Genomic DNA, 19,966 nt, shown 5'->3' with positions numbered 1-19,966 from the left:
ATTGTTCTTTTTGTTTTCTAGTTGTATTAGGTTTATTCTATGTGCACTATATAAGACACCTCTTTGATTGTAATTTTCATTCAAGTTATCAATAAAAACCCAAATATTAGAGAAGTTTCTCTCTGTTTCTTACGGCTGTGCCCGTAATTGCTAGTGGATCCTAGCTCATCTCATATGACTTTCAACGCTTGACGGAGCCCCTTACTATCGTGTTCACGCTTCCCGCATCATTATGGTTATGGATATAATACTGGATGTTACATCTGGACAGGAGATCTCTTGGCAGATGACAATGGAAGAACCTTATACATCAGAGTACCGGCAGCTGAATCAAAGAATCCTAGTAAGTAAGAGGAGAATGATTATTGCTTGTGTGTTGAGTGTGGTTGTCTATTTCATTTGTAATGGTCGACTGGATGTTTTTTTCTCTCGTTCTTTGCAGGTTTTAAGCGGTCCCTAGTGATTGCATTAGTCTCAGGAATAACAGGATTTCTTACAATAATTGTAGCTATTTCTTGTGGATCGGAAGAAAACTACAAGGAAGAGAAGGTACTACTACCACTCTTATCTCTCTCTGACACTAGTGCAGGCACAATGCTCTAACAACAATAATGAAACAGGAAGTGTCAGAGGAAACAGGGTGAGATCATAAGTAACATTGGTGGAAAGAATGACACAGAACTACCAGTGTTTGACTTGAAGAGTATATTAGCTGCTACTGAAGACTTCTCTGCAGCAAATAAACTGGATGAGAGAGGATTTGGCCCTGTTTATAAGGTGTTTGAGCCCAAAAGCATTTTTGGCAAGATCCTTTAATGGGGTCAAGCCAGTGGGCCGATACCTGCGGCCCAAAAATAAAGCTACTCGGGTATGGGTTATAGCTTCGCCCATTCCGTGACTCATAAGGAGACGAAACCTTCTTGAGTTTGAGTGGTAGAGGTGAAATAGGAAACTACAATTAAGAATCCTTCCAAGGCAAGGAGCAGTCGAAACCCTAGGGTATAAGTACAGGGTTAAGCGGCGAAATCAAGGACCTCTCTCTGATCAATCAATCCCAGCGATTACAAAGCCTCCCTGAGCAAACCTTCAACCTCGTTGAAACCCGGTGACTGCCGGTCAGTCCTAGTCTCTTCGCGAGCCAACTGTCAGCCTCACCAGATCAACCCGGCGACCGTACTTCCAGTCCCAATCTCCTCGCGAGCATACTGCCAGTACTACTGCCACCGATACACCCAGCGAAGCAAGGGTAACGCTCTTGCAACCCAGTGAAGCTAAAGATATGCTTTAGCAAACCTCGTGCTTTCTCAGAACTTCCCAGTGATTGTTCTGCTCAACCTACAACGTTGAGTATCGATTTTGGTGACCGAAGAGATCACAATCAAAGTCCTTACCCGTAAGGCAAAAGTCCTTTCCCAAAAGGCAAGAGAAGAACCCTGTGACGAGGTTGGTGCTCTCCTCGTCCACAGCGCTTGAAGAAGAAGTCAGGTCAAGGGACTGCCCCAACGACTGCACCTCGCGGTGCTGGCATGCCTGCGCAATCACACGCTCAAAAGAGACTGTTTACACACCAGCTGATTTTGGAGCCAAACATTTTGGCACGCCCAGTGGGACCCAATACTGTTTCTTTGTGGACGTAACCATTGGGAAGTCTAGCGATAACCCTTATAAAAAAGGCTACGCTAACTGCTCAAAACATAAGACCTCCAGTTACAGGCCGCATTCTCGTGCGGACTGTCTTGGTCTTTCTAAAGAACAAGTGACGCAACGATTCTCTTATCAGCCCCAATCACTCGGTATGTCAACTGGACAAGATGAGAATCGTTCGACCGCTACTGAGGGTCAGAGTGTCAATATTAACCAGGCCAGCGAGCCTGTTATCCCCACCAATGTCAACACTGCAGCGGGAGGTGGAGAAGGAGAGGCTTTCGTCGAGAAGCCTATTCCAGAAGGAGCGACCTTCGAGGAAAGGTACGCGATTATCATGGAAAATATCGAGAACCATCGCAAGAAGATGGACGCTGATTTTGGCAGGGAAACCGCAAAGGCAGACAAGCTCTTACGTGAACTGGATCAGCGTATGACTCGACATACAGAGAATACCCTACAGCAGATCGCACAATCAGAAAGTGCTGTGAAGGCACACCCAGCAGGTATCGCTAGCGAGCAGGATCAGCATCAAAAGGCAATTTTGGAGGCTATAGCGAGTCACACCAAGCAGACCTCGTCGGATATGGCAGGTCTTCGCAAGGATGGGGCTAACCTAGCCACCAAGGTGGCTATGCAGAGAGCAGAATTGAATCAAGCAAGAGACGTACTGAACAAAGCTTTAGGGGATCCTAATGCTATCCTTGGCTCTCTTGGCTAACCATCCGGTGCAGGCAAGTACGTGTCGCCAAATCAGCGCGAGAAGACTAACAACAATGCTGTTTCTTCCTTAGCTACTGTTGCTGCTACACCGTCGAAGAATAAAGAACAAGCCCTGGTTATTAGTGGCAGCAAGGAAAAGACTGCTTCATCAAGCGGACACACCACCAGACAGAGGCACCAAGCCTCAAAGGGCGCGGGGACTTCGTCCGAACCCGTTACGTTCGTTCAGTACGACAGTGACGGGGTAGAGATGGTGTATCAAGAACTGCCGGGAAGTTATTATGGGCTCGACCAGACCGGCACCCCGATCAAGATAACAGCTCTGTCAAAGGAAGAGATTACGCCAGCCGTAACTCTCCAGCAACAGGCTACTACCCGCATTGTGCATGTCGGGGAAGGGTCGGCAATGGTGAACCAGGCAGTGCCTGTGCAAGCTACCACCTGACTGCGGCGACACCTCCTCCTCCTCCGGGCCCAGATTATGTAAGACGTGATGAAGTAGAGGAGATGATCAGATTGGCCAACCCTAGAGTCCAGCCAGATGGGGTTTATGAAGGACCTTTCCCGCCACACATCATGCTCGCACCTTTCCCCCGGGGCTATAAAAATATCATTTTTTCTACTTTTTGAGGGGAGGACACTGAAGATGCGGCAACACATCTGGCCAGGTTTAGGGTACAGTGTGGCCAATACCAGAATGATGATGTCCTCAAATACAGGATCTTTGGCACTTCTCTGTCGGGCGCCGCCTTCAGATGGTTTTCTAAGCTTAGGCCAGGAACAGTTGCAGATTGGCCGGCAATGGAACTACTCTTCCGTGAGACATTTGGGACTATTGAGCCAGAAGTAGATCTAGCCTCTCTCACTCAGATGGCCCAGCAGCCTACAGAATCAGCAGTCGCCTATCTTCAGCGCTTTCAAATCCAGAAAGCCAAGCTGAATGTCATCCTGCCCGAGAAGGAGTTAATCAAGTTGGCGGTCAAGGGTTTGGAGCCCCGACAACGAAAGAAGCAGCATGGCGGCATGATTCAGTTGATGGGAGAACTCATCACAGAGGTGGGCAGTTTCGAGCATCTCCTCAGAGAAACAGATGCGAGGAAGAATGCCTCCAGAGGAACGTACGTGCCGGGTAAACATCATACTGTAGCAGCCCTGAGCTACCAACCGGCCACCTACGACCCTTATTACCATCATAACGCTGAAGAAGCGGTCCAGGATGATGAACAAGGCGAGGATAATGATATAGCGGCCTACGAGTTAACCGGGAAAAAGAATCCGTCCTTGAAACAACTGAAAATTTCCAAAGAGCCCGTTAAGCTCAAATCGATGGCCTTTACCAAACCGGAGTTTGCGACATATATTTATGATGCCAATAAGGCTCACGAGATCCTTGACGGGATGATCGCTGCGAAGATGGTGAAGACTGATTTCGGACATTTTCTGCGGCCAGAGCAGTTGAAGGGGAAGAAATATTGCAAGTTCCATAATCTGTGGAATCACAATACCGCGGACTGTGTAAAGCTCAAAGACCAGATTCAGGTATGGCTTAATAATGGTAGTTTGCAGGTAGAGGCTCCAGTCACAGCGGCGGCACTAGTTGATGTAGATCCATTTCAAGACACTGGAATCAATATGGTCAATGTAGATTGGAACAAACAGCAGCGACGGAAACCAACTCTAGATTTGGGTTCGAACGAGCAAAGTGAGAAGTCCATCGCGGATGAGACACTCGCCAAAGGTAAAATTGAATCAACCAATCAGGCCTCATCCGTGATCTTGTGCTCGCGATGTAAAGAAGAATGCGGTATCCAAGTGTCGCATGAAGAGGTCGAGCAGACATTTCACTTTGGCTCCCTACCACCAATCAAGTGGGCTTCGTCGTCGCGGAACTATCAGCCTTCCAGTCCAAGAGAAAGGGAGAAGACGGAATCACCACCATCCCCCAGAGACTCCAACTTATTCATGAAGCTAAAAGCAGTCGCAGGCGGTCCGAAATAAGAGAACACCAGGAGCGACTGCAAAAATATTCTGACCAAGCCCTACATACCACCTGCTTCAGCTAATCCTATCAAGGAGGTAAATGGTACACCAGGGACAAGGGGAAGGCGGTGGAGATTAGCTCGTCTAGAAAAAGGAAGCTACAACACAGGTTAGGTGAAGCCAAGCGTGCTCTAAAGGCTTTAGATCAGGGCCTGATCAAGCCTTCACAACTAGTCAAGTCGCCCGAGCAATACCAGAAAGAGATGGAGGTGCTGGCTGCTAAACCGTTGCGACCTCCCCGTGGTTTTAACAAACAAACCGATTCGCCAACAGGAGAATCAAAGCCCAGTGTGTTTTGCAGGATTACTGAGGAGCACTCACCTCTTCTTGCACTAGTGGGGAACTCGCCAACTCGGCGGCCACATGTCAGGCGCAGGCTTTTCCGTGAGTCGCCAGTGGTCAAAGCTTCGGTCTTTGACAGGCTGGGGGGCAAGGACAGGGCTAGCGACACTCTACAGTGGTGGCCCAAGAAAGTCCAAAGTATAGTCATCTCTGCCTCAGAGGAGAGCCTGAACCCGGAAAACCCTAAGCCGGCTGCTGTGGCGTAAGAGCTTGAACATTGCGAGATAAAGGGCCTCACGGAAGGATCGTTGGTAGATTGTTTGGCTAAGCAATTCCAAACCGATATCCCGGTCGAGGAGCCCAAGCTCGACTTGGAAGATGACATGGAAGAGACAGAGACAACTGACGTTTCTTGCACTATGGTCTATGTGCTCCCCGCGAGATATGCATTACCAGTCGCTGCTCACGACTGTGTGGGGGCAGAAGAAGAGAGTGTATAGCCATTCCAGGTCACATTAGCAGCCGTTACACCTGTAGAAGATAGGGTCTCACAGGAACCGGAAGCGACTCCGAACAAGGGGTCACTCATGAACTTCTCCAAGCCAACGCCAGCTATGGTCCAGCACATGCGACCGCTATACATCACGGCAGACGTCTGCGGTATCAAAGTTAGTAAAATCATGATTGACACTGGAGCTGCCGTTAATGTCGTCATTACCAGGACCATGCACTTTCTTGGGATCAAGCGAGAGAAAATCCAGTCCACATCTCTCGCACTCAAAAATTTCGCGGGTACTGTAACAAAAACCTTAGGATTATTGTTCTTACGTATTAAGGTAGGACCAGCAGAGGGGGTTTATGCTTTCTTCGTGACGGATTGTTATGCGGCCTACAGTGCCATTTTGGGCAGAGACTGGATCCACAGGAGTTACTGCGTACCCTCAACACTTCATCAAGAGCTGGTTATGTGGAATAGGGAAACAGATACGGCGGAGGTGATCAAGGCGGATCCTCATCCATTCCCGGTCTCCGCAAACTATGTAGATGCCGGATACTATTTGGAGCCTATCACTCCATTACAGGTTAGTGGCATTGATGATAAGGGCCGCCCCACAGGGGTGACGGCCTCTGAACTGGCACAGTGGGGGCTTACGCTCGCAAAAGAAGGCTTGGAAAGGCCTGGCCACGCTGTGCCCAAACCTTTAACCGATTAATGGATTACGACGTCTCGGCGGAGGGGATAGAGGCCTTCCACTCGATACACGAGCAGCTATCGTCATACATGGTGGAAAAAGAGGCTTATGATCGCATCGCTACCTTGGAGGTCGTTAATGAAGAACTTTCTAACCCAGAGGGAGAAGATGAAGTCAGCATTCAACTTGCCCCGGCAGCGCTGGACGATACACCTCCTAAAGTTAGAGACCCTACTGAGAAGGTTAATCTGGGAACAGCGAGCGAGCCTATGGAGGTGTCTATCAGTGCTTACTTAGAGCCTAGCGAAAAACAGAGGCTCACTGAATTGCTATTGGAATTTAAGGATTGCTTTGCGGAGAAGTATGAAGACATGCCCGGCCTGTCATCAGATTTGGTTTGTCATCAACTACCAACTCTTCCTGACAAGAGGCCCATCAAGCAAGAACCTCGACGAATGAATTCGGAGACCCAGATTCTCGTAAAGGAGGAGGTAGAGAAAATGCACAAGTCGGGCATTATCAGGGTCGCCAAGTATAATCAGTGGTTATCTAATATAGTGCCTGTTCGGAAGAAGAACAGCAAGATGAGAGTCTGCGTAGATTATAGAGACTTAAATCTTGCTACACCTAAGGATGTTTACCCCATGCCGGTCGCGGATATGTTGGTAGATGTTGTGGCAGGACATGAGTTGTTATCCTTCATGGATGGCACTGCAGGATATCACCAGATTCCGGTCGCTGAAGAAGACAGACACAAGACCGTTTTCCGCTGCCCTGGATTCGGCCTAAAGAATGCTGGTGCGACGTATCAGAGAGCCATGAACTTGATCTTCCACGACATACTGGGAAAGGTTTTAGAGGTGTACATCGATGACGTGGTGGTCAAGTCTCAGAAGAAGGGGGACCACATCGCGGATCTCAAGAAAGTATTTGAGCGCATGAGACTCCATAGACTCAAGATGAACCCGGCCAAATGCGTGTTTGGGGTCCAGGCAGGAGACTTCCTGGGGTTCATAGTTCATCAGCGAGGAATTGAGGTTCCCGAAGACAAGGCGAGCGCAGTCATTAACGCATCTCCCCCGCGAACGAAGAAGGACTTACAGCGTTTGTTGGGTAAGATCAATTTCCTAAGACGTTTCATCTCTAACTCTGCAGGTAAAATCCAACCTTTCTCGCCGTTGCTGAGGTTACAAGGGCAGAATGAGTTTGTGTGGGAGCCTAAACATCAAGAGGCTTTCGACAGTATCAAGGCCTACTTGGCAAGCCCGCCAGTCCTGGTTCCACCCAGAGCCGGGATCCCATTAAAGCTATACATTTCAGCAGCTGAGGCCTCCATTGGCAGCTTGCTCACTCAGGATGATGAGGGAGGTATCGAGCATGCTATATTTTACCTCAGCTGAACATTGACAGATTGCGAGACGAGGTACACCCCTATGGAGAAGCTGTGCCTAACTCTGTATTTTTCAGCGTGCAAGTTGCGGCACTACATGTTATCCTTTACCACCTGCATCATCGCTCAAACCGATTTGGTCAAATACATGTTGTCATGGCCTATCTTGAGAGGTCGCATTGGCAAATGGTTATTGGCTCTCTCAGAGTTTTCGCTCCAATATGTACCTCAGAAAGCTGTCAAGGGGCAGGCCATCGCAGATTTTCTTGCACATCATCCTACGTTAGAGATACCCGCACTGAAGGAGTTAGAGATAGCGTCCACCACTACGACTCGACCAAATTTGGCGTGCATCCCTGAGTACGCAGTTTGGTACCAAGCCACAGTCTCATTGCAGCCTTGGGTATTGTTCTTTGATGGCTCAAGAACTGACACACTGGCTGGTGCAGGGATTGTTTTGGAAAACCCAACCGGTGACCGTTTCTCTTATTCTTTCCAACTAGAGTTCCAATGCACTAATAATCAGGCCGAATATGAAGCTCTTATTATTGGACTCGAGGTCTTATTAGAAATGGACGTAAAGGACGTTCAGATTCGCGGCGATTCTCAACTCGTTATAAACCAGCTCCAGGAAAAGTATCGATGTGCGAACTGGTTGCTCATACCATATCTGAATCGCACCATCGAGCTTCTGGACCAATTTGACTACGTCGATCTGGAGCATATACCTCGCGAGTGCAACTTTGCAGCTAATGAACTTGCTCAGCTGGCCACAGGCATCACATTGAAGTATGGAGTGCGCGAGCGCATTTTGAAAGTTGAGCGTCGCACATTACCTTCATGGCTTGCACGACCTGATCCACCAGATGATCCCGTGGTTGCGGTGCTAGAACCTATCGATGTGGATTGGCGAATCCCGCTGATTGAGTACCTCAAACAACCAGACCCAAGAGCTGACAGAAAGATTCGTTTTCTCGAGCTAAATTACTTCCTTAGAGGTGATGAGTTGCGGCGATGTGGGGAGGATGGTATAGACTTTCGGTGTGTCTATGGCCGCGAAGCTAAACGATTAATGCGCGAAGTACACAGGGGGATATGCGGGGTCCCATCAAGCGGGACCTAAGATGCGTTGGCTTCTGCGACGACATGGCTATTATTGGCCCAGCATTTTAAAGGATTGTATCGCATTTGCCAAAGGCTGTGAAGATTGTCAAGCGCACGGTCCAGTCCAGCATGTTCCTACCATTCCTATGCAGCCTATTATTAAGCCTTGCCTGCGCGAGGCTGGGCACTGGACTTGATTGGGATGATCCATCCCCATTCCTCTCTTCAGCACAAGTTTATCATCGTCGCCACTAACTACTTCACCAAATGGATCGAAGCAGAGCCTTTGAAAGAGGCCTCCGATGCCACCATTCGCCAGTTCATTTTCCGTAACATTCTCTGCAGGTTTGGTATCCCCGAGGTACTGGTTTCGGACAGGGTGGCAGCGTTCATGGGAGGCCCGGTCGAGGAGCTTGTCAATGATTTTGGCATCCAATTCATCCACAGCACTCCGTATTACGCTCAATCTAATGGTCAAGCGGAGGCTAGCAACAAGACAATCATTACCTTACTGAAGAAGATGCTGGTAGAGAATCCTCGACAATGGCACGATACTTTGTATGAGACACTTTGAGCCTATCGCACTTCTAAACGGAATCCCACCGCAACAACACCGTACGCACTCATGTTTGGTCATGACGCTGTCTTACCGTTAGAAATTAACGTTCATTCCCTACGCGTGCAAGAGCAGCATCATTTGATCGGTGAAGATTATGTTCAGGCAATGTGGCAGGAACACGAAGATTTAAGCGAGCAGTGCTTGGCGGCTTTAGACAATTTGGTGATGGAAAAACAGCGTATCGCCCGCGCCTATGATAAGAGGACGCGTGGTCGTAGTTACAAAGAAGGCGACCTCGTCAAGAAGGCTATTTTACCCCTTTGTGAAAAATTAACCGGTCGCGGTAAATGGACGCCGCAATGGGAAGGACCCTTTGTTGTCCACCCGATCTTGGAGCGCGGGGCTTTCCACCTCAGAGACGTCGATGGCGACATCCATCGCAACCCCATTAACGGCCGCTTCTTGAAGAAATATTACCCTAGTGTTTGGGAGTTTGAAGATCCCCTTGATCAGTTTCTTGCCCAGGCTGGGGGGCAAACTTAATCTTCATCGGCTCGCATCATTTCTCTATAATCGTCCGGCTTTTTCTTTGTGGCCTATGCTTCATGTCTCTGCTTCCCCGATGAATATTGGGGGCAACTCAATATCTATTTAAGCCTTATTTGAGGCCAGATATATGTAATAGCCTATACATGAGGCTTCATTATTGTATTCATTATCCAAGTTACTTTTTCAACTTTTCAAATTTTCACATTTTGGCAAAGTGTGTTAAGTGTGTTAAGAATAAGTGTAAGAGCCTATACAAGAGGCTTTGTTTTTAGACTAACAAGTTTTTGCAGATTTCTGCTCAAAGCAAGAGTTTCATTCATAAAGTGGCTTTGCGGCCAGGAGCATACAACAAAACAGATCAATACAATTACACATACAAAAACAAGGCCAAAGGTGGCTCTGAAAGGAACATAAAGCTTGAAAGTGACTGGATCTGGTTGCCGGGAGAAGGATCTGGGCGCTACCACTGGCATTCTTCCTCTCTTCACTCAGATCCTCCTCCGATCTAAGTCACCACTGCTGTCATCGGTACCGGAGGGAGAGGGAAAGAAATAATCCTTCATACCCCTTCCTTGGGCCTTTCCTCAGGGCAGGAGTTGGGGTCCAGAGCGAGCGCGACTCACAACCACATCTACCTCCTGGGGAAAAACAGAAGCCTCGTAACCGGGCCCCGAAGGTAGACCGCGGAAGAAGAACAGTCGACCTCAAAGTGGCCTTCCGCCCTTCTTCCCCATGCTCCTCGCGGGCAGTCTGAAGAGACAGACTCCTCAGAATCTGGTTCTGCCGCGTTAGGAGCGCGGCATGTTTTTTGGTTTAACTGAGACTGGCAAGTTCATCCAGATTTTCAGAAACCAAAGACATGCCGCCGGACCTGAGATTAGGCCATGAGGCCTACCCAGGTCGTGAGATTAAGCCATGAAGCCTATGAATTTATGGCTAAGGGTGAGATCATGAAAGGAAGATTTTAGAAACTGAAGAAATAGCAGCAGGTCTTGCGAGGTTATCTTTGGAGAAGACATGATGGTTTGGTTACTTATGTTCTCTGAGTACCGGTATTTATAGTGCCAATCCTATGCTGCGCGATAAGCCGTTGAAGTACTTTCAACGCCATCAATAAGAGAATCAATGTAGTTAAATGCTACAATCTCGGAAATGGAAGATATTGAAAGCGCGTGGGAAGCAGGGCAGTCTCCAAGGAGATAACCGCCCAAATTGGGGTTATCTTTTCAACGGTTTTGCTTGTCATTAATTACTGGAGTTTAAATGATATTTGGGCCAAGCAAAGTGGGCTGAATATTAAATATTAATTTTAATGACGCTCATACAAAGCAAAATGGGCCTGAAGTAAGAGGCCTAAAGTTTTCGACCCGCTTGGGTCAAGCGAAGTAAATGTTCATCCAGACGAAAACTAGCGTCGGCAGCAGCTCGCTCCGCTTGTCAGACTGCTTCACGTGCTTGAGCTAAGTTCTGGGACATCGCCTCGAAGGCTGCTAGGGGTTGCTCTAGCTGAGGTTCCTCTTGCTCAAGTTGGGCCGTCACCACCACTAACTGGGCCTTTACTTCGATCAATTGGGCCTGAAGCTCTTGAATGTGGGTCCGAAGGTGGTTCTGCGAGATCTGCAGGTCCCTGACGAGAATAGATCTATCGCCTAAAGAATCGCGGGACGCTTTTGCCTGTTGTGCAAGGCCACGATAGTGAGCTTGAACCTGCCTAGCTTCTGCAGTCGCGGTCGTTCTTTCGTTAATCCGCGCAGGGAGGGTTTGTAATAGCTCATATATCTCGATAAACTCAGCCTCGGTGATAGTTCTTTCGCGGCGAAGCACCATCAAATATTCTTGAGCTCTGGCAGGCGCGCCCGGCAATAAAATGTCAGGACCCAGAAGTCGCTGCAGCCCGTCCCTCGCTTCATCTATAACTCCTGGATGAGCCACTTCGAGTATGCGAACCAGCCTTTCTAGCCTGTTAGGAGGCTCGGGAGGGGGAACATTAGCGATAGCGTTAGTATCAACAGTGGCCGCGGCAGGGGCTTCTTGAGGCTCGACGAGGGGGGCCGCGTCTGGTTCCGGTTCCACATTTGTCCCAGCTCCTACTTCAAGAACATGGGGGCAGGCTCTTGGGCCATCATGCCTTCACCAACGGGCTCAGTGGGATCAGCGACAGCGATTTCCTCAGTAGGAACATTACTCTGCAATTGAGGAAGGATTATCAGATACACAGAGATAATCAAGAACTGAGGCATTGATTTTGGAACGGGGGTACCTGTGCGACTGGAAGCTCGCCTGGAATTGCTATCGGTGCAGGCTCTTGAACTACCTCGCCGGGATTAGGATCAAGCGATACCTGAGCTAAGGGTTGTACAGCGATTGGCTCCTCAGGTGGTGCATCCGGAAGGGCTGTACTTTCTTCCAGCTCAGGCGAACTATCCTCTATGATCTGCACAGGAATCGAGGCCGAATGTACATCGCCGGTGGTGCTGGCAGGAGGTGGAAGGTTTTCGGGGCCCGTGGGCGCTTGCGCTTGTGAAGCAGATGTTCCTTGACTAGCAGCTGAAGAGCCTTCCCCAGCATGTCCAAAGGACCGGCGACGAACCTGCGAGTGAAAAAGGTTAATGAAGTGTGGGCGAGAGCGTAGATAATTTCATGGGTGAACTCCCTTTCTCTTACCAATCGATCAGCAGGTGGTTCATCTTCTGCCCATGGGTCAGTGCAAGGATCCGAGCGGCTGCGCTTGCGAGCCAGAGCAGCTGTGACCTGTCAAAATAGAGTTGTTAAGACCTATCTCGCGGAAATATGATCCTAGAAATAGAGGATTCTTACAGTTTGCGGATTGTCGTCATCAGAATAGGAATCTTTAGCTTCGGGCTCAGCGAGCACGGCTTTCTGTTTTCCAGATTGGCCAGAGGCCTGGGAAGCGCTGGTTGTGCGGCGGCCGGAGCGCGGCGCACTCCCCTAATACAGAGAAGTATGAGTAAAGGGAGAGCAATGAAGAAACTTGCAGAGGGTAGAGTTACGATACTTACCTCCGGAGGGGGTTTGCGAATCACGATGGGCGAGGGGCTCGCACCGGTCGTACCACCTGAAGAGGTTGGGGTCTTGCAGCATCTTCGGAGAAGCGAGCGAGCATCTCAATATCGGCAGGATAGGGGTTCCTCAGCTCTCCGAAGAGGGTTGCAAAGAGTTCGTCGTCTGGTTGAGTCCAGCAATTGACGGAGACTTCTACCCACCAAATCTCGTATCCTTCTTCGGTTCCGTCCACAGAGTCGATGGTCTGAGCCCAATCAGGAAGATCAACTAGCGCGAGCATGCTCTGTGCCGGCGGGGGTCCGGAAGGGGAGCCCAAATCTGCGCCAAGAGGTGTTGTAGTTCCAGGCATCGTATAGAGGGAATGGTACCAATTGGACAAGACCGAACTGGTGGGCAAAGTGATTGGGAGCATAAAGCTCGTAGCTGAGTTCGTCGGCGGCGATCCTGATGTCTGAGGAGGAGATCTTGCGGCGAAAAACTAGGCGAGTGCGGTTGGTGTAGCGAGGATCTCCAAGAAGAAAACCATATTCAAGCAAAGAGGGGAATCTTCTGCCCAGAATTATGTCGCAGTATAGCATCTCATCCAGTAGGTACAGATAAGAAAAACACTCAGAATAAGGGGGGATGAGTACTTTGCCTCGCTGCTAAACCATCGTCCTAAGAGTTGATCGGCCGGTGGAAGTAGCGGGATGTCATCGCGGCGGAAGAATGGAAAGTAAGTCTGGATCCAGAAGTCCAAAATCCAGAAGGGGCCGGACATGTTGGTCTCGAATGGGTGCATCGTCGCTTGGTATAACATGTGGTAGAGGGCTCCTAGTACCGGTTGTCCAAGCCCGACATTGCGGCCGTTGTAGAGGGTCGTCGCTAAGGAGGTCCAAGTCCCCGTGGGCTTACAGGAAGAGGTGCAGAATATGAACTTACAAAGCCAATACTCAAGAAAAGCAATTTCGCCGGTTGCATTGTGTTCCCGGCCGTAATACACCAACCATCGCGGGTAGGAGCCACTGTGGGCGCTACGACCGTGCTGGGCCATGGTCGAGGTGAAGTTGACTGAATCAAATTGACCATGCACATAAGGTTCGCCATCGATGGGCAGGCCAGTAATGGCGAGGATATCCAACAGAGTGATGCTCATTTGACCAAATCTGAAGTCAAATGTGTTGGAGGTATTCCAAAAACAAAGGAAAGCAGCGATCGGCGAGCGGTTGCCACCACGAGGAAGATGAAAACACAGGTCGATAGTATGGGTGATACCTGCTGCGTTCCAGCGAGCCAGATCCCGTGCCCGCGTCTCGCGATACCAGGAGGTCTCTGGTACACTAATGGAGAATGGCCAATTCCCTATTTTGGCTCGATGGTTTTGGGCACCCCAGCCACTAAAATCTCCAGGAGTCCTTCGGAGGACTGGAATGGGTCGGCGAACAGGTAGGTCGTATAGAGCGATAGCGTCGTCTGGGATAACGCCTTGCGGCGCTGGGCCCAGTCCGGTTTGATGGTCGGAAAAGCGAAGGAGCAGGGGTCTATGAATAGAGGTTTGAAGACGAATGCGAACACCGATGTTGGTGCCCCAAGTTTGGGCAGCCTTTTCGTTTAACTCTTCCTCTTGGTCGATGATGATTTTCTTTGGGGGAGCCATTTCTGGGTGCTTGCAGAGGAGATGCTGGCAGAAATGGGTTTTTCTGGGTTTAAGAGACTGAAAGGGTTTCTGATGTGACAGGTTTGCGGCTGTGGTTTAAATAGAGGATTTTGTGAGGGAAACGATGCGATAGAAGGCGTTTCACAAACAAAAGGATGCGGCCTTCATTAATGGCATTGTTTCAAGCGACCGGCACGTCTTTCTAGTCCCCTTCAATCAGTTACATCTTCGCGGGCCTGATTTCGGGGCTTGGGGGGCAATGTTTGAGCCCAAAAGCATTTTTGGCAAGATCCTTTGGTGGGGTCAAGCCAGTGGGCCGATACCTGCGGCCCAAAAATAAAGCTACTCGGGTATGGGTTATAGCTTCGCCCATTCCGTGACTCATAAGGAGACGAAACCTTCTTGAGTTTGAGTGGTAGAGGTGAAATAGGAAACTACAATTAAGAATCCTTCCAAGGCAAGGAGCAGTCGAAACCCTAGGGTATAAGTACAGGGTTAAGCGGCGAAATCAAGGACCTCTCTCTGATCAATCAATCCCAGCGATTACAAAGCCTCCCTGAGAAAACCTTCAACCTCATTGAAACCCGGTGACCGCCTGTCAGTCCTAGTCTCTTCGCGAGCCGACTGTCAGCCTCACCAGATCAACCCGGCGACCGCACTTCCAGTCCCAGTCTCCTCGCGAGCCGACTTCCAGTACTACTGCCACCGATACACCCAGCGAAGCAAGGGTAACGCTCTTGCAACCCAGCGAAGCTAAAGATACGCTTTAGCAAACCCCGTGCTTTCTCAGAACTTCCCAGTGATTGCTCTGCTCAACCTACAACGTTGAGTATCGATTTTGGTGACCGAAGAGATCACAATCAAAGTCCTTACCCGTAAGGCAAAAGTCATTTCCCAAAAGGCAAGAGAAGAACCTTGTGACGAGGTTGGTGCTCTCCTCGTCCACAGCGCTTGAAGAAGAAGTTAGGTCAAGGGACTGCCCCAACGACTGCACCCCGCGGTGCTGGCACGCCTGCGCAATCACACGCTCAAAAGAGACTGTTTGCACACCAGCTGGTTTTGGAGCCAAACATAAGGTAACAATTCCACTGTACTGATGTCTACATGAAACTACGTTTTTCTTATAAATATGATGTTTTTATGTATTTCTTTATAATTTCCAAGTTATATTGGTAAGGAGATAGTTGCGTTGCTCTTTGTTCCACTACAGGGTATTTTGCCTGGAAATCGAAAAGTGACCATAAAAATGCTGTCAAAGAAGTCTGGTCAAGGGCATCTAGAGTTCATGAATGAGTTGAAGCTGATAGCCAAGCTGCAACATACCAATCTTGTTAGGCTTTTAGGCTGTTGTATTGAAGAGGAGGAAAGGTTGTTGATCTATGAGTACATGCCTAATAGAAGTTTGGACAAATTTTTGTTTGGTATGTATGCTTGTCAACTTTCAGTGTTGGTCATTCTTCATGGTTTGTTCATCAGATCCATATGAAAGAACAAAATTGGATTGGGATAGACGCTTTAGAATTATAGAAGGCATTGGTCAAGGACTACTTTATATCCACAAGTACTCGAGATTGAAAATCATTCATAGGGACCTAAAAGCAATTAATATTTTGTTGGATGAAGCAATGAATCCTAAAATCTCGGACTTTGGAATGGCAAGGATATTCGATATAATTCAAAGTGAAGCAAATAGCAATAGGGTTGTTGGGACATGGTAAGCATACATTAATTATTGTCACATGAGTTCATTCATGTATTAAATCTTAGGGAGTCACTATAATTTTTTTACTTCTCTATCATATTAATTCATGTAGTGGTTACATGTCACCTGAATATGCATGCTATGGCCATTTCTCTGAGAAATCGGATGTATTTAGTTTTGGAGTACTACTGTTAGAGATTATAAGTGGAAAGAAGAATGCTGCTCTCTATCGTTATGAAAATTCACTAACTCTTGCTGGATGGGTAAGTTTTAGAGACTCTACTTGTCTTCTTTAGACTGATAATAGAAACTCTTGTTCATTCATTTTCTGCTTTGAAAGAAAGGCTCTGCAATTTTCTTGCAATGGACTATAAGCACCATTAGTTGGCTAGAAGGGTATACAAGAAAAATTACTATTAACAAATCTCAGTAATCTTTATGTATAAAAAGTTCAGTGGCACTACTTTCACGTCAGTTTCAATTTGAATTTATAAAGGATATTCATATAAGTGAATACTGGATAGTGGCAAGATTAATTGGTTTATATGTTGAATATTAGGCCTGGAAACTGTGGAAAAAGGGTAGAGGAATGGAGGTAATTGATGAATCAGTAAGGGAAACATGTCGACCTCTTGAAGCTTTAAGGAGTATCCATGGGTTTCTGTGTGTTCAAGAAGCCCCAGCTGATCCACCAACAATGTTTTCTGTAGTTCATATGTTGCAAGCCGACGAAAGTACAACACTTCCACCCTCCAAAGAACCTGCATTTTCAACACACAAGAATTCCAGTGTTGCTAGTTCTTCTTCTCAAACATCTAGAATTTTTTCCGCTAATCAATTGACCGTTAGTATCCTAGCTAGAAGGTCGATAGAGGTTCAATGTCAGTCGGTGATAAATCTTCCGACAGTATATACCTTGGCCTTTGATCAATTAAATGCTCGGATTGTGCTTCAGAGTTTCTATGGGTCCAATTCTGGTGTGTCTGCATAAGGCCAAGCACCACCATTTATGTCACAAATGTGATCAAGTTTCTAGCTATAGTGGTAGAGCATTAACAAAATTGTATTCACCACAAAATTGTTTACCAAGGGCAAATAGTACAAATATTAAAACAGTTACCGTGTTTACTCCATGAGAAGCTTGAGTTGACTAATAAATAGATGAGGAAATTGAAGGTCAGAAACTTACCATAGTCTGGACATGGCAAGTGTTTGACATTTTGGACTGTTCACCTAATGCATCAGTATCTACTTCAGCATTGAATGCCACAACTCTGGTTTATGAATGAATTCAGGAAACCTTGTTCTGAGGTTTGGGGAAATGCCGGCATTTTGTGGCTGAGTTTCAGTCATCCCCTGGGCCTTGGATATATTGTTTCCTTGCATTAAGCTAAGCATGAATGGAAGGATGGCAACAAAAGCAGTACAAGTAACCCAGAATAAGATGAGAAACTACACACACCTCTGTGAATAAGTTTCATCATCTGTTGAGTCTTAAAAACCAAGGTAGCTAGTAATCAATATTCAATAACCTGATCCATGTAACATACTAAGACCAAGTTGAAAAGAGTATCCGTATAATGTGCCAGAATTATTTTTAGCATTTTTATATATGAGTGACGACAAACCCCACTACTACAAAAATTGAATCAGACGACGCATGTTAGACGACGCATCATAATTTTCCGTCGTCTGATTGATTTTTATTTTTTGGATGTCGTTTTTATAAAATCCGTCGTCTGATAAGGAATTACAAATGAGTTCAGAAGACGTTTAAGGATAGAACCGTTGTATGACCCTAAAAAATTGAGCTGCAAATTTTCCGCCATGTATGTGGTGCCAAATCTCATCTCAAACTCCACATCCCCCCCTAATAGGTATTAAACATTCGACGAGAAAGCCCTCAAATTTAAATGGTTGCATTCAGACCACATTTTTACACAAATCTGTTGTGTCATTCCTTGTCCAAATTGATAGGGTCGAGCTTGAAACCCTAACACTTGAGTAAACAAAAAAATAACAAACATACCCAAAAGGCCAAAATCAAAACCCTCTCTCGACAGCGCCTCACTCTCGACAGACCCAAACTCAAAACCAAAACCCTCTCTCGACTTGCCTCACACTCCGCACTCACTGGCAACCCCAACACTCCCTCTGCTTGGCAAAACCAGACCTCTCTCCCCCTCAACAAACCGTTTCTCGTCAAACCCTATCTCTTCTTCTACAAACCCCAACCAAAGCTCTCTCTCTCTCTCTCTCTCTCTCTCTCTCTCTCTCTCTCTCTCTCTCTCTCTCTCTCTCTCTCTCTCTCTCTCTCTCTCTCTCTCTCTCTCTCTTCTAGACAACCCCATACCAAAACCTAATGGGTTATTCGATCCGGGAAATAGTGAAGCCCTTCATCGATGTTGACCTCAACAACTCCGAGCTCTATTCCGACCGCGCTCAGGCCAACATCAAATCCAACAATCTCCGATAACAACCCCCCTCTCTCTTGCAATTTCAGAGATCGGCTGTGTGTTTTTTGCTTTGTACAAAGTGAAAGAGAAAGAGATTTGGGCAATTTCTTGGCATTTAAAAAGCTAGTGACTCTTAGAACACTGGATTTCCAGGTGATGAACTAGAAACTCTTCTATATGTCTTTGATCTATGTTTTCAGTGCACTCCCCTTTTCCAATTGGATGTACTCTTTGAGCAAAAACAAAATCCTCCACGTTGGGTTTACTCCCTAACTGGTTTCGTTTTGGTCGATTAAAGGATGTCTCGACATCTCGAAGATATATTGAACAAAATGTTAATGATTCATACAAGATATGAGCCTTAGCAATAGAACCTTCTTATCGTTCTTTATTGCGCACATATTTTTTTATATATTCTCAGCAACCTATGAATTAAAAATAATTATTTAGTTTATAAATGCACACAATATAAATAAGTTCAAACAAAATAATATACATTACCTCTCAATTGGATACATCCAACGGTATCTTATTAGACTAGCAAGTTTAGCTTCGCCTGGCAAGAAAATAAAAAAAATAGCAAAAAATTCACAAAGAGGGGATTTCTCTTCACTCAGATTTCCCTTGAAGGGATTACTCTTCACCCATGTTCGTATTGAAGAGATTTCTCCTCACATAGATTCACCTTGAGGGGATTTCGCCTCTCTCAAATCAACCTTGAGAGGTTTCACCTCAACTAAATTCACCTTGAGGGGATTTCACCTCTCTCAAATAATCAACCTTGAGAGGTTTCACCTCACCTAGATTCACCTTGAGGGGATTTCGCCTCACCTAAATCTGCCTTGAGAGATTTCACCACATAAACTCCATATTCCATATTGTATTTTCTCTATGAATAATCGAGTAACTTTTTGACTTTTTTTTTTCGCTTTTCACATTTAAAACATATTTCTTCAATTTATCGGAATATATCTCAAATATCTAATATATCGGAGAAATTTTGCAAAAACGGTGGAAGATAAAATATTTTTCCCCCATGATATATCAGTAGGTTGTGAGAAAGGTCAATTTGTCACATAATCATTAAGCGACAACGGGCATAAGTTGTCGCCTAATTGGGCTTTTGTGAGAAAAATTAAAGTTGTCACATAAACATTAACCGACAACTCGTACGAGTCGTCGTTTAATTGGTTTTCAACGATGGATCGGAGTTCAAGTTGTCACACAAACATTAAGTGACAACCTGTAGAAGTCATCACATAATTAGTCTTCTGCAATAAAATTAAATTTGTCACATAAACATTAACTGGCAACTGATAGAAGTCGTCAACTACTTGGTTTTTAGCTAGCAATTTCAAGTTGTCCCATAAACATTAAGCGACAACCCGTTGAGATCGTCGTCTATTTGGCAATTTGTGAGAAAATTAAAATTGTCACATAAACATTAACCGACAACTCGTAGAAGTCGTCGCTTAATTGGGTTTCAGTGTGGAAGTTCAAGTTGTCACATAATCATCAAGCGACGACCTGTAAAAGTCGTTACCTAATCAGGCTTTTGCAAGAAAATTAAAGTTGTCACATAAACATTAAGCAACAACCTGTTAAAGTTGTCACCCAATTGATTTTTAGCGAGGAAATTAAGGTTATGACATAAACAATAATTG

At 46.6% G+C, this 19,966-nt stretch overlaps 1 protein-coding gene across 1 annotated transcript; it reads left to right on the top strand.

The window, feature by feature from the left end:
• Positions 1-232: 232 nt before the first annotated feature.
• LOC112185042 (G-type lectin S-receptor-like serine/threonine-protein kinase B120) lies at positions 233-16,837 on the top strand. Its single transcript, XM_024323252.1, has 6 exons — positions 233-347; positions 443-549; positions 631-777; positions 15,355-15,565; positions 15,621-15,844; positions 16,406-16,837. Exons 1-6 carry the CDS (start codon positions 233-235, stop codon positions 16,835-16,837), a joined length of 1,236 nt encoding a protein of 411 aa, XP_024179020.1.
• Positions 16,838-19,966: the final 3,129 nt, after the last annotated feature.

This window comes from Rosa chinensis, chromosome 2 (genome assembly GCF_002994745.2).
Source record: "Rosa chinensis cultivar Old Blush chromosome 2, RchiOBHm-V2, whole genome shotgun sequence".
NCBI classification, from domain to species: Eukaryota; Viridiplantae; Streptophyta; class Magnoliopsida; order Rosales; family Rosaceae; genus Rosa; species Rosa chinensis.
This window is presented reverse-complemented; position numbering and strand designations above follow the sequence as displayed.